Below are 12,962 nucleotides of genomic sequence, written 5' to 3'. Positions count from 1 at the left end.
CCATGCTCTCTCACGTTGTCCCTCCCTCCCTTCCTCTCTCTAAAATCAATGGAAAACATCCTCTGGTGAGGATTTTAAAAAAGAGAAGGGGAAACTCTTTGGGAGTGATGGATATGTTCATTACCTTGATTGTGTGATGATTTCTTGGGTATATACATATGTCAAAACTTATCAAATTGTACACTGTAAGTACATGCAGTTATTGTGTGTCAATTATACCTCGTTAAAGCTGTAAAAATAGAAAAAAGTTAACCTCACCTTCATTCCTAGTGATTTCATAAAGGAGGGGTCTCCTTTAATAGTTTATTTGAGGTTATAAGTCCTAGCATCCTTACAGTGATAGATCCTTCCCCCAACTGATGGACAGAGTATGACGTAAACTGTACCTGTGGCCTGGACATTCCTGAGCACCTAACCAGGCACCTTATATGGACTGTACATTGAACCACCAATCAGCACCTGCCAAATACCCTAAGCCCCCAATTCCTAAGTACCTAAGTGCCTAATCATGTGCCTTATATGAAACCACCAATCAGTGTGTGCCAAGTACCCCAAGTCCCATCCCTTCTCATTCCTCCCCTCAAAAGGCGTGTTCCCCTCTGCACTGTTGCTACTCCCCCTTGCGGGGCAGCCCGGCAGGGTCCTTCTCTAATAAAGCCTGTAGTCCTGGTTTTGGGCCCTCTGTCTCATCTTTCATACAGGACACCAGGACACTAGGAACCAGGGCACCTGAATCTGATCCTGCATGCAAGTTCCATGGGTACAAGAACCTTTTTGGTGCTTCCACTCTCCATCTCAGTGCCTGGTATGTAGTAGACTCTTTAAATATCAGTATAATAAATTGTTACCAGACAAAGGAGGAAACTGCAAATCAGGACCAAGTTCCATATTGAGGGTATCCAAAGACACCTGGGCCCCATCGTGGCCTACCAAGCTTCACCCATAAACTCCTACATCAGAAAATTGGGGGACGAGAGGGAAGTGGAAGAAGAGTATAAGCCCCTACAGAAGTCCCCTAAATGGAGGGCCCAGGAAGAAGGAACAGTAGGACTACGGTTACTTTGAGAAAGATTTATTTATGAAATCAAGAATTTCAGGGCCTGCACGCGCCCCTGGGTCCGGGTGAGGCCACGCGCCCCTGGGTCCGGGGGAAGCTAGATCCCAGGTCTGGGTGAGGCCGTGTGCCCCTGGATCCGGGTGAGGCTGGGTCCCGGGCCGGGGTGAGGCCACGCACCCCTGGGTCCGGGTGAGGCCATGCGCCCCTGGGTCCGGGTGAAGCTGAATCCTGGGTCTGGGCGAGGCCGTGTGCCCCTGGATCCGGGTGAGGCTGGGTCCCGGGTCCGGGCGAGGCCTTGGGCCCCTGGATCCAGGTGAGGTCACGCGCCCCTGGGTCTGGGTGAGGCCACGCGCCCCTGGGTCCAGGGGAAGCTAGATCCCGGGTCCGGGTGAGACCGTGTGCCCCTGGATCCGGGTGAGGCTGGGTCCTGGGTCCGGGTGAGGCCGTGCTCCCCTGGATCCGGGTGAGGCCACGTGGCCCTGGGTCCAGGGGAAGCTAGATCCCGGGTCCGGGTGAGGCCGTGTGCCCCTGGATCCAGGTGAGGCTGGGTCTCGGGCCCAGGTGAGGCCACGCGCCCCTGGGTCCGGGTGAAGCTGGATCCCGGGTCCGGGTGAGGCCACGCGCCCCTGGGTCCGGGTGAGGCCACGTGCCCCTGAGTCCGGGTGAAGCTGGATCCCGGGTCCAGGTGAGGCCGTGTGCCCCTGGATCCGGGTGAGGCTGGGTCCCGGGTCCGGGTGAAGCCACGCGCACCTGGGTCCAGGTGAGGCCACGCACCCCCTGGGTCCGGGTGAGGCCACATGCCCCTGGGTCCGGGTGAAGCCGTGCCTCTGGGTCCGACCGAGACCAAACCAGAGGGAGTCGGACCTGCATTACCACTATTTGTCCACCATCCAGAGCTGAGGGGTCAGTGCCGACATGTACATATAAGGAACTGGTGGACATTGATATTGGGTCTCAAAAGAACTGTTGGTCCAGAAAGAAACTCACTACAGACTGATTCATTTGCCTATCAGCATAACTATTATTGCTCGTCTCACATTCAGTTCTTATAAGTATATCTCTAGTGACACATGATTTCGCTCATCTAGGGGAAATGATGAACAACATGGACTGATGAACAACAACAGAACCAGAAACAAGGAGGCATCGATCGGACTATCGGCCTCAGAGGGAGGATAGGGGAGGGTGGGGGGAGGGGGAGAGATCAACCAAAGGTCTTGTGTGCATGCATATGAGCCTAACCAATGGTTAAGTTCAACAGGGGGTTGGGGCATCCGTGGGGAGGGGTGTGGGATGGGAATGGGGGGATGAGGACAAATATGTGACACCTTAATCAATAAAGAAATTAAAAAAAAAAAAAGAATTTCAGGGCCTGGGTTGTTGGGGTAGCAATTCATGGGGATGTAGGGTTATTGGGAAGACCAGAGACTGGGGAAAAGTTCCACTTTTGTGTTAACCTTAACATTATGGCCCTAACTGATTTGGCTCAGTGGATACAATGTCAGCCTGCGGACTGAAGAGTCCCACGTTCGATTCGGGTCAAAGGCATGTACCTTGGTTGTGGGCACATCCCCCAGTAGGGAGTGTGCAGGAGGCAGCTGATCAATGTTTCTCATCGATGTTTCTCTCTATCCCTCTCCCTTCCTCTCTGTAAAAATCAATAAAATATTTTTTTAAAAAAACACACACATGCCCTAACTGGTTTGGCTCAGTGGATAGAGCATCGGCCTGCAGACTGAAGGGTCCCAGGTTTGATTTCGGTCAAGGGCATGTACCTTGGTTGTGGGCACATCCCCAGTGGGGGGCAGCTGATCGATGTTTCTCTCTCATTGATGTTTCTAACTCTCTATCCCTCTCTGTAAAAAATCAATAAAATATATATTAAACACACACACACACACACACACACACACACACACACACACACACACACATTATGACCATTCCTATAACTCAGCCATCCTGGGATAAGCTTCTAGGAGCCCCAGAGGGAGCCAAAGGAGCCCCAGAGGGAGCCAAAGGCCTGGCTGCCATTCCCAAAGCTGTTTCCTGACTCATCCTTGAACTTGGTCAAATGATTTCCCCCTCTCTGGACCCTTCTCTCTGCAGTTTCATTTTTCCCACCCACACCCGTATGTAATAAGATAGGTAATAGTTCTCTTCTATTCTCTGAGAGCAGGAAGAAGAGGTTTCCCTTAATAGAAACGATTTGGACCTTTTTGATGCTCTTCCTCTTGGCAGCTGCACCTCCTTTTCCCTTTCTACATCAGTCCTTGTGTCCATTCTCCCAGCCTTAAAGCAGTCCTGAGCCCATCCACACACCCCCCCCCCCCCCAAAGCTGACCCCATCTTCTCTAGGGCCGGATCTGCCCTGCTCTTTTCCTGGCCACGCCCTGCAGCCAGACTGTGCAGCCCTGTGTGGGCCCCGTCTTCCCCGGCAGCCCCTCCCCACGCTTCTCTCAACCCAGGCAGGCTCTTCACTGCCAAACCACTGTAGGCGGACACCCCTCTCCCCCCACCACCCTGCATAATCCAGCTGGGGCAGGCTGAGAGAAGGAATGGGGAGGGATCATTGTGGGGGCACCAAGCCAAAATTCCAGACTTTGGAGGGCTTCGCTGCCTCATTCTCACCTAGCAATTTGGCTCCTGGACAGACAGGAAGGAGAGGGGACCATGGAAGTGGCCAAGAGAGAGGCATTTTTTTTCAGTCTGAGAACAGAACTACAGGGAAGAAGCCAACTCTGCGTGTCCCTTCATCCCTTTCCCTGGAATCAGACTTTTCATTCCTCTTTGCTCCCGGGGCAAAGAACACTGACCACATGAGACCATGTGCTTCCAACCTAAATCCATGGTTTAACACATGATAGGAAATTTTAGACTATACATCTCAAAGGAAATCCACGCCTCTCAGAGTCTCCTCCTCAAACACTGGACTCGCGAGTCCCGAGGCAGAACATTAGTGCTGCACTGGTCAGTCAGAGACAGATTTGTGAAAGACAGAGGAAGCGTGTTGATCCCCACTTTCACAGAGGGCTGGTTTTCACACTGAGTCTTGACCCATTAGTGGATGTATTTTGACCAGTATTTTTTAGTGGAGTATAATAGCAGAGAATAGGCTAGAATAGAAATAGTAAGGAGACATACTATTTCACGTGTGTCCACACAGGATGTAAAATGTATTTCTAACTGTGGACCATAAAGTTTAAAAGCTGCTGGCTTATGGAGCCATTTGTGATGAAAAAGATTCCTGCCCCCATCTTAAACAGAAAAACCATGACAGCGGTACCATATTGCCCTGCTTTATTGTTTCCAGAGCTGGCTTCCATCCATACCTCCTCTGGTCTCATCCATGCCGATTCCAGGGTTCCGATTCTCAGGTCTGGGCTCCCTAATGTCAGGCGAAGCTCACCCACACTCTCCCCAATGGCCAACCCCTCCCACCCACTACAGCCTGACGGAGCCTCTGGCAGCCAGGGTGCTCTTATTCCCTGCAAGAAGAGAGCCAAGGATGAAATGCACACACTTCCATAGCCTCAGTCTCCTCCCGCCCATGCCGAGATGCTAAAGGGGGTCCTCATCGCCCTGGGCTGGGGAAGATGGCCACCGGCATAGGGGTGGGGAGAAATATGAGAGAAGACTATTCTTTGGATGCATGGTGTGGGAATGATGAAGTATGGTAGCAACCATACTTGGGTAAAAATTTGCTGTTTAATATTTTAACCTTGCTGTTTGGGGTTCGGTACTCATTTAAAAGTTATTTTGATTTTCTGAACTTATGTATGCTATCCCAATACTCCATTGATGATGGTTTGAATGTCCCATTGATTGTGATCTCACTGGTCATCGAAGCACATTCCTCTGGGCCCCAAGACAGTTCAATTATCCTAAATTGTCTCAGTAGCACAGATAACTGAGTTTCAGTTGACTCAGTGGTCCCGGAATCAGAACAGCACAAATTATCCTAAATTGCCTCAGTAGCTACACATAGTGCATTCCTGTTGACTCAGTGATCCCAGAATCTGGACAGCACCATTATTCTAAAATTGTCCAGGTGGTCCCAGATAATGTGTTTCTGTTGATTCAGTGATTCGTAGATACTTTAGATAACTAACTTGCTCAATTTCGATTCTGTAAAAGCTTTGCACGAAACAGGTTCCTCATTCCAGACCCAAAGATATAATCGATACTTTTGTGATATTCTGCCAATATAAGCCAGACGTGGCAAGCTGTTCGGGGCTGCGAGATTTGGAGCTTTAGCCCCTCGTATGCCGCCGGCCTTTAATAAATGACTCCATAATTCGACTTTTTTGAGGCGTCCTTTGTAAGATGGGGGTTACACCACAACAATGCAGGAGAGATTCTGCCGTTCGTAGAGTCCTACCCTAGGAAACAACTTGGTACCACTCTCCCACCATCACTCATCGTTTACTGATTCTCTCTATCCCAGACCGTAAAAGGTCAGCTCCCCTTCTCAGTCTCCATCCCAGGCCAGCCGCTTCAGGCACTGACTCCACCCAGCGATGCCCGTTATTGTGACTTCTCAGGGAACCTCACAGCAAATAAATGCTCAGTGGCACAGGACTCCCCAGTGTCGGCCACCACTTGGAGCAAAAGGAGACTCCAGTTCCCATCCTTAAGCCTCTTCCCAAGTCCTTTCTCCAAGCTCCTGCCCTCATCAGCCTCAGCCCACAACTTACAGGAGAGGAATCCCGGGCCCCTCAGGGCCCGCGCTGCCCCTCTTCTCCTGCCGGCTGAGGATTCGCAGCAGGATATTGTATACATCTTGTTCCATGTAGCCCTGGGGGTGGCAGGAAAGAAAGAAAGGGAGAAGAACAGGAAATGGGGACACAGGTGAGGGAGAGGCCCTGAGGTACGGTGCAATGCTGTTTGCTAACGATGAGCCCTCACTTAAACAGTATTTAACTTCATGGATGTTTCCTAATCTTTTCAAGGAAAGCAATGATGTTTACTTTTCAGGACTGCTGTGAGGGTTACGACCCTGAATCTGAAGCAAAGCTCCCGGTACACAAAATGCTAATAAATCCTTTGTAGTTATTATTCCTAATAGAGGAGCAAGCCCCGCCCCCCCCCCCCCCCCCCCCCCCCACCACCACCACCTCCTCTTCCTTGGTGAGGGATAAACAGGCCTAGGAGGAAATTGAGGAAGGGCAGAAGGGACAGGGCATAAAAGGCTTTACAGTGGGTCCGGAATTGAAAAGGGGGGACAAACACCTCTCCCCCTCACATTCCCATACCTCAGGAGATCCAGAGACCTGGCACTGGAACATCTAAAGGCTAGCTTTCCGGGAAATGACAAATATGTGTGGGTAAGAAAAGGGACCCCAAATGCAATACTCCCTACCCAACTCTCTGCCCCTCCCTCCCCCTTGCTCACCTGAGCAGCACTCAGTAGATGGTTTCTATAGGTAGCGATGATCTCTTCATGGTTCTTCTGAGAATCCTGGGGGTGAGCATCAATGGGGGTTATGTGCCTACCCTCCCTACTCACCCTGACCCCCAAGCATGAGGAACAATGAAACTAAGTGGTCAGCTGGGCCAGATAGTCTCCCTCGACCCATCACTAGCCCAGCCTGGACCACTGTTTGAACAGGTCTCTGCGATTCCCAGAATCCTCCCACATCACTTCCCCTGTCCACCCGCTTCTCTAGCCGTGACCATTTCCCTAAGGGACCAAGCATACCCGCAGCTGCGAGGCAAGGCGCGCGTTTTCTCCACGGACTGCTAGGCCTTCCTCTGAAAGCTGCTCCACCTTCTTCAACAACTCCTTGATCTGAGGCCAAAGGGAACCAGTGAGGCCCAGGTCATGCCCACCCCCACCACCCAGGGTCAAGGTCAGCTTCCCTTTGCTGAGTATGCACTATGTGCCAGATGCTTTTACACACCTTGTCTCATGTCGTACTCAAAACAGCTCTACTTCTGTTCTGGGAGGAACAACACTTCTCCGGAGGAAGTATTATTACTCACATTTTGTTAAATAATTTGTCAAAGTCACACAGCTAATAAGTGATGACATATGACTTGAACCAAGGTCTTTTTGAATGAATGGCCCATGCTCTTAAGTCTGCACTGGGTCCTGAACCACTCCTGGCTGCTGACCACTGAGCGAAATGGAGATGAGTGTTTGTGGTTGTGAGGCTACGGCACAAATGTGGTTAAGGATAACCAGCAGTAATAGGAATGGTGGGAGTGAGAATAATAAAAATAACTGATTGAGCACTTACCATTTTCAAAAAATCATTCCGAGTATTTTAAATACAATATCTTATTTAATGTAATCCTCACAACAACCCTCTTATTAGCCTCATCTTATACATGAAAAAAACTGAGACTTGGAGACACCAAGGCTTAGATAACTCACTCAAGTTCAATCAGTAAGTTTTGAAACTGAAATAGAAATCCAGACGATATCAGTCCAACATCCACTACACTATTTTCTTTTACCCATTTGCTCTTTCCTCTTCTCCTTCCACACCAACAGAAACCCATCCTTTCTTTAATTGGCTCCACCCCACACTGAATCCTATTCTGTATAACTTTTCTTCTATTTTTATGCATTGTGTATTATGTAACATACAGAGGCCTGGTGCATGAAAATTCATGCACTGGAGGGGGGGTCCCTCAGCCCAGCCTGCCCCCTCACAGTCCGGGAGCCCTCAGGGGCAGGAGGCGACCCGGCGATCAAGGGAAGGCGACGCCCCATCACACCTCTGCTGCTGCCACTGCTGGCAGCACAAGCCTCGGCCAGCCCTGGTTACCTGAGCCTCAGGTGGCCCTGAGCAGCTGGGCAGCCACCATCCAAGGCTTGCCTGTGCCTTGGACCAGCTCTGGGCGGCTGGGGGGCTGAGAGGATTGGGGGACTCTGGAGGCAGGCGTGCTGGCAGGGCTGAGGGGACTGGGCACTGCCATCTTATGGCTGTGGGCACCACCATCTTTGAGGGCGTGACAGTCAATTAGCATATTCCCTCCTTATTGGCTGTGGGTGCTGCCATATTTGTGATGGTGTGAGGGTAAATTAGCATATCCCCTCTTTATTAGATAGGATATGCTCCCTATATTTTTGAATCATTATAAATTTGATCATGTACATAAATTTGAATAAGAAGTCTGAATTCATTTCACAGGTAAAGTTCTAGAATTACCAAATTCATGTATAAGTTGATTTTTTTAAAAATTTTTTTTATAATTCATATGCCCCTAGACACATGCAGACTTAAAGCAATCATTAGGAAACTCAGGTATCGAACACGGCGGTTTTCAAATGTTTTACTTTGCATTGGTGCTCTTTGGCAATGGAAATCCTTTGCAGAACCTGCTCGGATGGAAGGGAAGGGATGAAGTGGACCTGTAGCCTAGTCTACTTTTCTTAATCGGCCTTGACTCGCCTTCTCAGAACCCTAGCAGAACCACAGCAACCCACCACATCATCAGACCTGCTCTCAGGCTAAAACATGATTGAAGTCAAAATGCTAATGAGCCACAGTACTCCACAGGTGGGAGCCCCGCCACATTGCTTCTGAAACCAGAGTCCAGATTTTAACACCTAAGCCCCTTTCTCTCTTCTGTTTATACCTCACCTCCAATATACACTGAGTAGCCAGATTATTATGATCTCTGAACGCATAATAATCTGGCCACTCAGTGTATTTCCTATATAATAAAAGGCTAATATGCAAATTGTCCCCTCGACCAGGAGTTCGACCAGCAGGCAGGCCAGCCAACCACCCATGTCCCCTCCCCCTGGCCAGACCCCACCCATGCACGAATTCATGCACCGGGCCTCTAATATATATATATATATATATATATATATATATATATATATATATATATACATACACACACACACACACACTGAGTGGCCAGATTATTATGCATTCAGAGGTCATAATAATCTGGTCACTCAGTGTATATATACAATTGATTTCAGAGAGGAAGGGAGAGAGAGAGAAACATCAATGATGAGAGAGAATCATTGACCGGCTGCCTCCTGCACGCTCCACACTGGGGATCCAGCCCGAAACCCAGGCATATAGCCTGACTGGGAATCGAACCTGACCTCCTGATCCATAGGTCGATGCTCAACCACTGAGTCACACCGCCAGCCCTCACCTCCAATCTTAACCCCAAACCACCTGAGACCCAGGGAACACAGTGTGATCCAAAGGTAGATGCCGTTAGCAAACCTTCCCCGCCGCCGCCTCATCTCATCACCTTGGTCTCCTTGTCCTGGCAAGCCCCCAGCAGATGCTCCATCTTCTCTCTCAGCAGCCCCACCGTTTTCTCAAACTGCTCCGAGCGCCCGCGCATCTCGCTGGCCTGGCGCTCCTGCTCCGTGGCCCGGGCCGCCAGGTCCCCGCTGCGGCAGCGCTCGTCGGCCACGGCCTCCTGCAGGCGGCCCACCTCGCGGCAGGCGGCGTTGTACTTCTCCAGCAGCGCCTTCAGCTCCTGGCCCCACGCCTGGGCCTGCGCCGCCAGCGAGCTGCGCGCCCGCTCGTGCTGCCGCAGGCTGGCCGCCTCCCGCGCGCGCAGCTCGGCCACCTCCTCCGTGGCCTGGTACAGCAGCTGCTTCAGCTTCCCGATCTCCTGGCTCTTGCCGCGCATCGAGGCCTGCACGGCGCGCAGCTCCTCCTCCAGCTTCCCCAAGTCCTGCTCCAAAGCGGCCACTTCCGGGGGAGCCGTCACCTTGGAGGAGGTGCCGGGTTCCGGGTGTGAAGCGGGGGCTCCCCGCAGCCGCTGGTTTTCCTCCTCCAGCCTCGCCCGCACCTGCTGGGCCTCGCGGTGCCTGGCGACCAGGGCGCTGATGCAGGCCTGCAGCTCCTGCAGGGGCTCGGAGCCAGGGCCCCGGGCACTGGCCTTGCCCACCAGGTCGGGGGGCAGGCAGTCCCCACAGCCCCCGGAGGCCGCTGCTCTGCGTCGCCAGGTGCCTCCGCAGCTTCTCGGTGGCCTCCTTCTCCGAGGCCAGTTCATCCGTCAGCAGCCCCACGCTCCTCCGCAGCTGCTGGAGCTGAACCTGCGCCACCGGCCGGGGCACGAACTCCCGCTGCAGCCGCTGGCTCAGGGACTGCAGCTCCCCTTGCAGCCGCTGCCGCTCCCGGCCCAGCTCCCCCAGCTCCTCCAGCAAGTTACTGTTGCTCAGTCTCAGGGCCGACACCTCCTTCTCCAGCATTCCCTTGGCCAGCCCGCCCCCGGGCGGCTGTTGCCTGCCAGAGGCCCCTGGAGACCCCCGCTGGGTCCCAGGAGCCCCTGTCTCCTTCTCTCCATCCTCTTCCGTGATGGTTTCTGAGCCTGCCTTTGGGGCTCCTTCTCTGGTCTCCTGGGCGGGGGTCACAGGTGTCGCTTGCAGCCCCGCCTTGGCCCGATCCAGCTTCAGCAGCACCTGCTCCAGCCTGGCCTCCATCTTCTCCCAGGCGGCCGCTGTGGCCTCCGCCCGGGACGCCCCCAGAACTCTCTCCAGGACGGGTCTTGACAAAGCCCCCAGGGCAGCATCCTTTTCTCGCCACACGGCAGCCAGCTCCTCCCTCAGCTGTAGCAGCAGCTGGCTCATGGCTGCTGTGCCCACTGCTTCAGCCACTGTGTCTGCTCTTTCCGGCCCTGGGGCCTTCAGCCTCTCCTCCTGGCCAGCATGCGGCTGGTCTGCATGCTCAGGGCCACGGGCCTGCCCACCGCCAGTCGTCAGTTGCTGTCCTGTGGCTTCCCCCGGGATCTCAGACTTTGGGCCCTGGAGTGGCCCCTGTTCCGGTTGGGACCTTCCATGGGCTTCATAATACATTTCCCCGGGGGATGAATCCTCAGTCTTCCTGGGAGCGAATACTGGGTTGGCTGCGGCTGCGGCTACTGCCTGCTGCTGCTTCTTTAGCTCTCGTATGCCCTCAGCCAGCAGGTCCAGGGGGGAGCCCTGCTCCATGCCATCCCCTCCAGGACGGATACTAGGACTCTGCCCGTCTGGAGCTCTGGGCTCTCGGAAGAGCAGCAGCCCCAGCTCCTGCACCTGCTCTCGGATCTGGTTCGCCAGGCCCAGGTAGGCTGCAGCTTGAGCCTTGCACTCTTCTGTCATTCGCACCATCTCCTGCTCCAACCGAGAAACTTTCTTCTGCTCCTCTTCATACTTCCACTTCCACTCCTCTGAGCACGCGTCATCACGTTCCCCTTCCTGCTCCGCCGTGGGCTCTGCTCCCTGGGGGCTCTTGGGCGGAGAACCCACCGGAGGGTACAGAAGAGTGAGGGAAGCCAGGCAGCTCCCAGCCCGGGAGGGCCTCCCTGCGCTTAGACCATCTGGCCGCCCCCAGGGGCCACTGCCTGGGAGGGATCCCGGCGGGATGGCCTGGGTGGGTCGGAAGGGGAGGCACTTAGGGTCTTACCTTAGATGCAGCATCTGGGTGTTGAACCAGCCCCTGACCTATATGAAAAGACATGAGGAAAATGTGACCCTCACGGAGAGGAGTGGCCCTCAGTGTCATAACCCTCACCACACAGTCTTCCTGGAGCTGGGAGCCACTCCTGGTCAACCCAGCAGCCTTGGTTCCCTACCCCAGCTCACTCATTTTGTTCACTCACTTTATTGGACACTATACCAGGCGCTGTTATAGGCCCCGGACAGCGATGGTGAACAAAACAGACATGGCCTGTCATCTGCGGGGTTTAGAGTCCAGCAGGGGGGAGAGATTGACTGGGAACCCACACAGAGATGTTCAATCACAGCTCAGAAGTCCTAGCCATAGCGCCAGCCGAGCTGCCTGAGTAAGACGGGGCTTCATTAAGGACCTTGGTGGCCCTGCTTTGGGGAACTTGGGGTCATCTCATAGCAGCAGCAAGAAATAAGCAAACGCTGGACTACGGTGGCAATTATCTGTCAGGTGGGCTGTTTCCACGGGGACAAATGGGATTCTAAGAAGCTTCTCTGAGCTCTTGGGGAGGATCTTGAAGTTACACAAGGGAACTGGCTTACCTCCCCGCCGCCAGCTCAGCGCCTGCTGCAGCAGCTTCCGCAGCGCCTTGTCCTGTGTGCGCAGGCCGTAATACAGGGCGTCGTGGCCCGCGCTGTCCACCGTCCCCACGTCCGCTCCGTGGCTCAGGAGCAGCTCAGCCACTTCGGCACTGCCGTTCTCACAGGCCAGGATCAGAGCCGACCTGTAGGTTAGGACAAATATATATATTACATATGTATTATCTATTAATTGTCCACATGTCATATATATATACACACACACACTATATGTATATTATATATATAATATGTATTACATATGTATATTATATATATAATATGTATTACATATATATTTTATATATATATATATATATATATATATATATATATTTTTTTTTTTTTTTTTCAGAGAGGAAGGGAGAGGGAGAGATAGAAACATCAATGATGAGACTCATCAATCGGCTGCCTCCCGCACGCCCCACACTGGGGATTGAGCCCACAACCTCCTGGTTCATAGGTCAACACTCAACCACTGAGCTATGCCAGCCAGGCAAAACCAGAGCTTTTCAAATGCCATTCCTGGAACTGCAGCATCACAAAGCAGGGCCAATGGCTTCATTTTTCTCTGCTTTACATATTAAGATTCTGCATAAACTCTTTATTGGAGAGGATTCCATTGCTCGGAAGATAGTTTGAAAACCAGTAAATTAAACTAATGAGTCCAGAGGGATTGATTCTACTTCCAAGTGATCTACATTAGGAAGATGGTGGCAGCAGCTGAATAAGAGACGATAAGGAACGCTTGCCTCCCGTCTCAGGGAAAACAGTGAAGCAGGAGGCGATCTCTTCTAAGCCACCACTCAGAAGAAAAGAGACCAAGAACACAGAGACCAACCTACCCCCCCCCCCGCCCCCTACCCCCACACGCTTTGCCCAGTGGCTCCTTCCTAGATCGGC

The 12,962-nt window shown here is 52.6% G+C and overlaps 1 protein-coding gene across 1 annotated transcript in view; it reads right to left on the bottom strand.

The window, feature by feature from the left end:
• Window positions 1-4,230: 4,230 nt before the first annotated feature.
• ANKRD35 (ankyrin repeat domain 35) overlaps window positions 4,231-12,962 on the bottom strand; it is a 17,731-nt gene continuing 8,999 nt past the window's right edge. Inside the window, 9 exon segments of the mRNA XM_079762085.1 lie at window positions 4,231-4,545; window positions 5,755-5,855; window positions 6,453-6,518; window positions 6,759-6,848; window positions 9,290-9,961; window positions 9,963-11,332; window position 11,335; window positions 11,437-11,474; window positions 12,024-12,205. Of these exon segments, the coding sequence (XP_079618211.1) occupies window positions 4,539-4,545; window positions 5,755-5,855; window positions 6,453-6,518; window positions 6,759-6,848; window positions 9,290-9,961; window positions 9,963-11,332; window position 11,335; window positions 11,437-11,474; window positions 12,024-12,205 (2,527 nt within the window). The 3' untranslated portion in view covers window positions 4,231-4,538.

This window comes from Cnephaeus nilssonii, assembly GCF_951640355.1.
Source record: "Cnephaeus nilssonii genome assembly, chromosome: 21".
Classification (NCBI taxonomy): domain Eukaryota; kingdom Metazoa; phylum Chordata; class Mammalia; order Chiroptera; family Vespertilionidae; genus Cnephaeus; species Cnephaeus nilssonii.
This window is presented reverse-complemented; position numbering and strand designations above follow the sequence as displayed.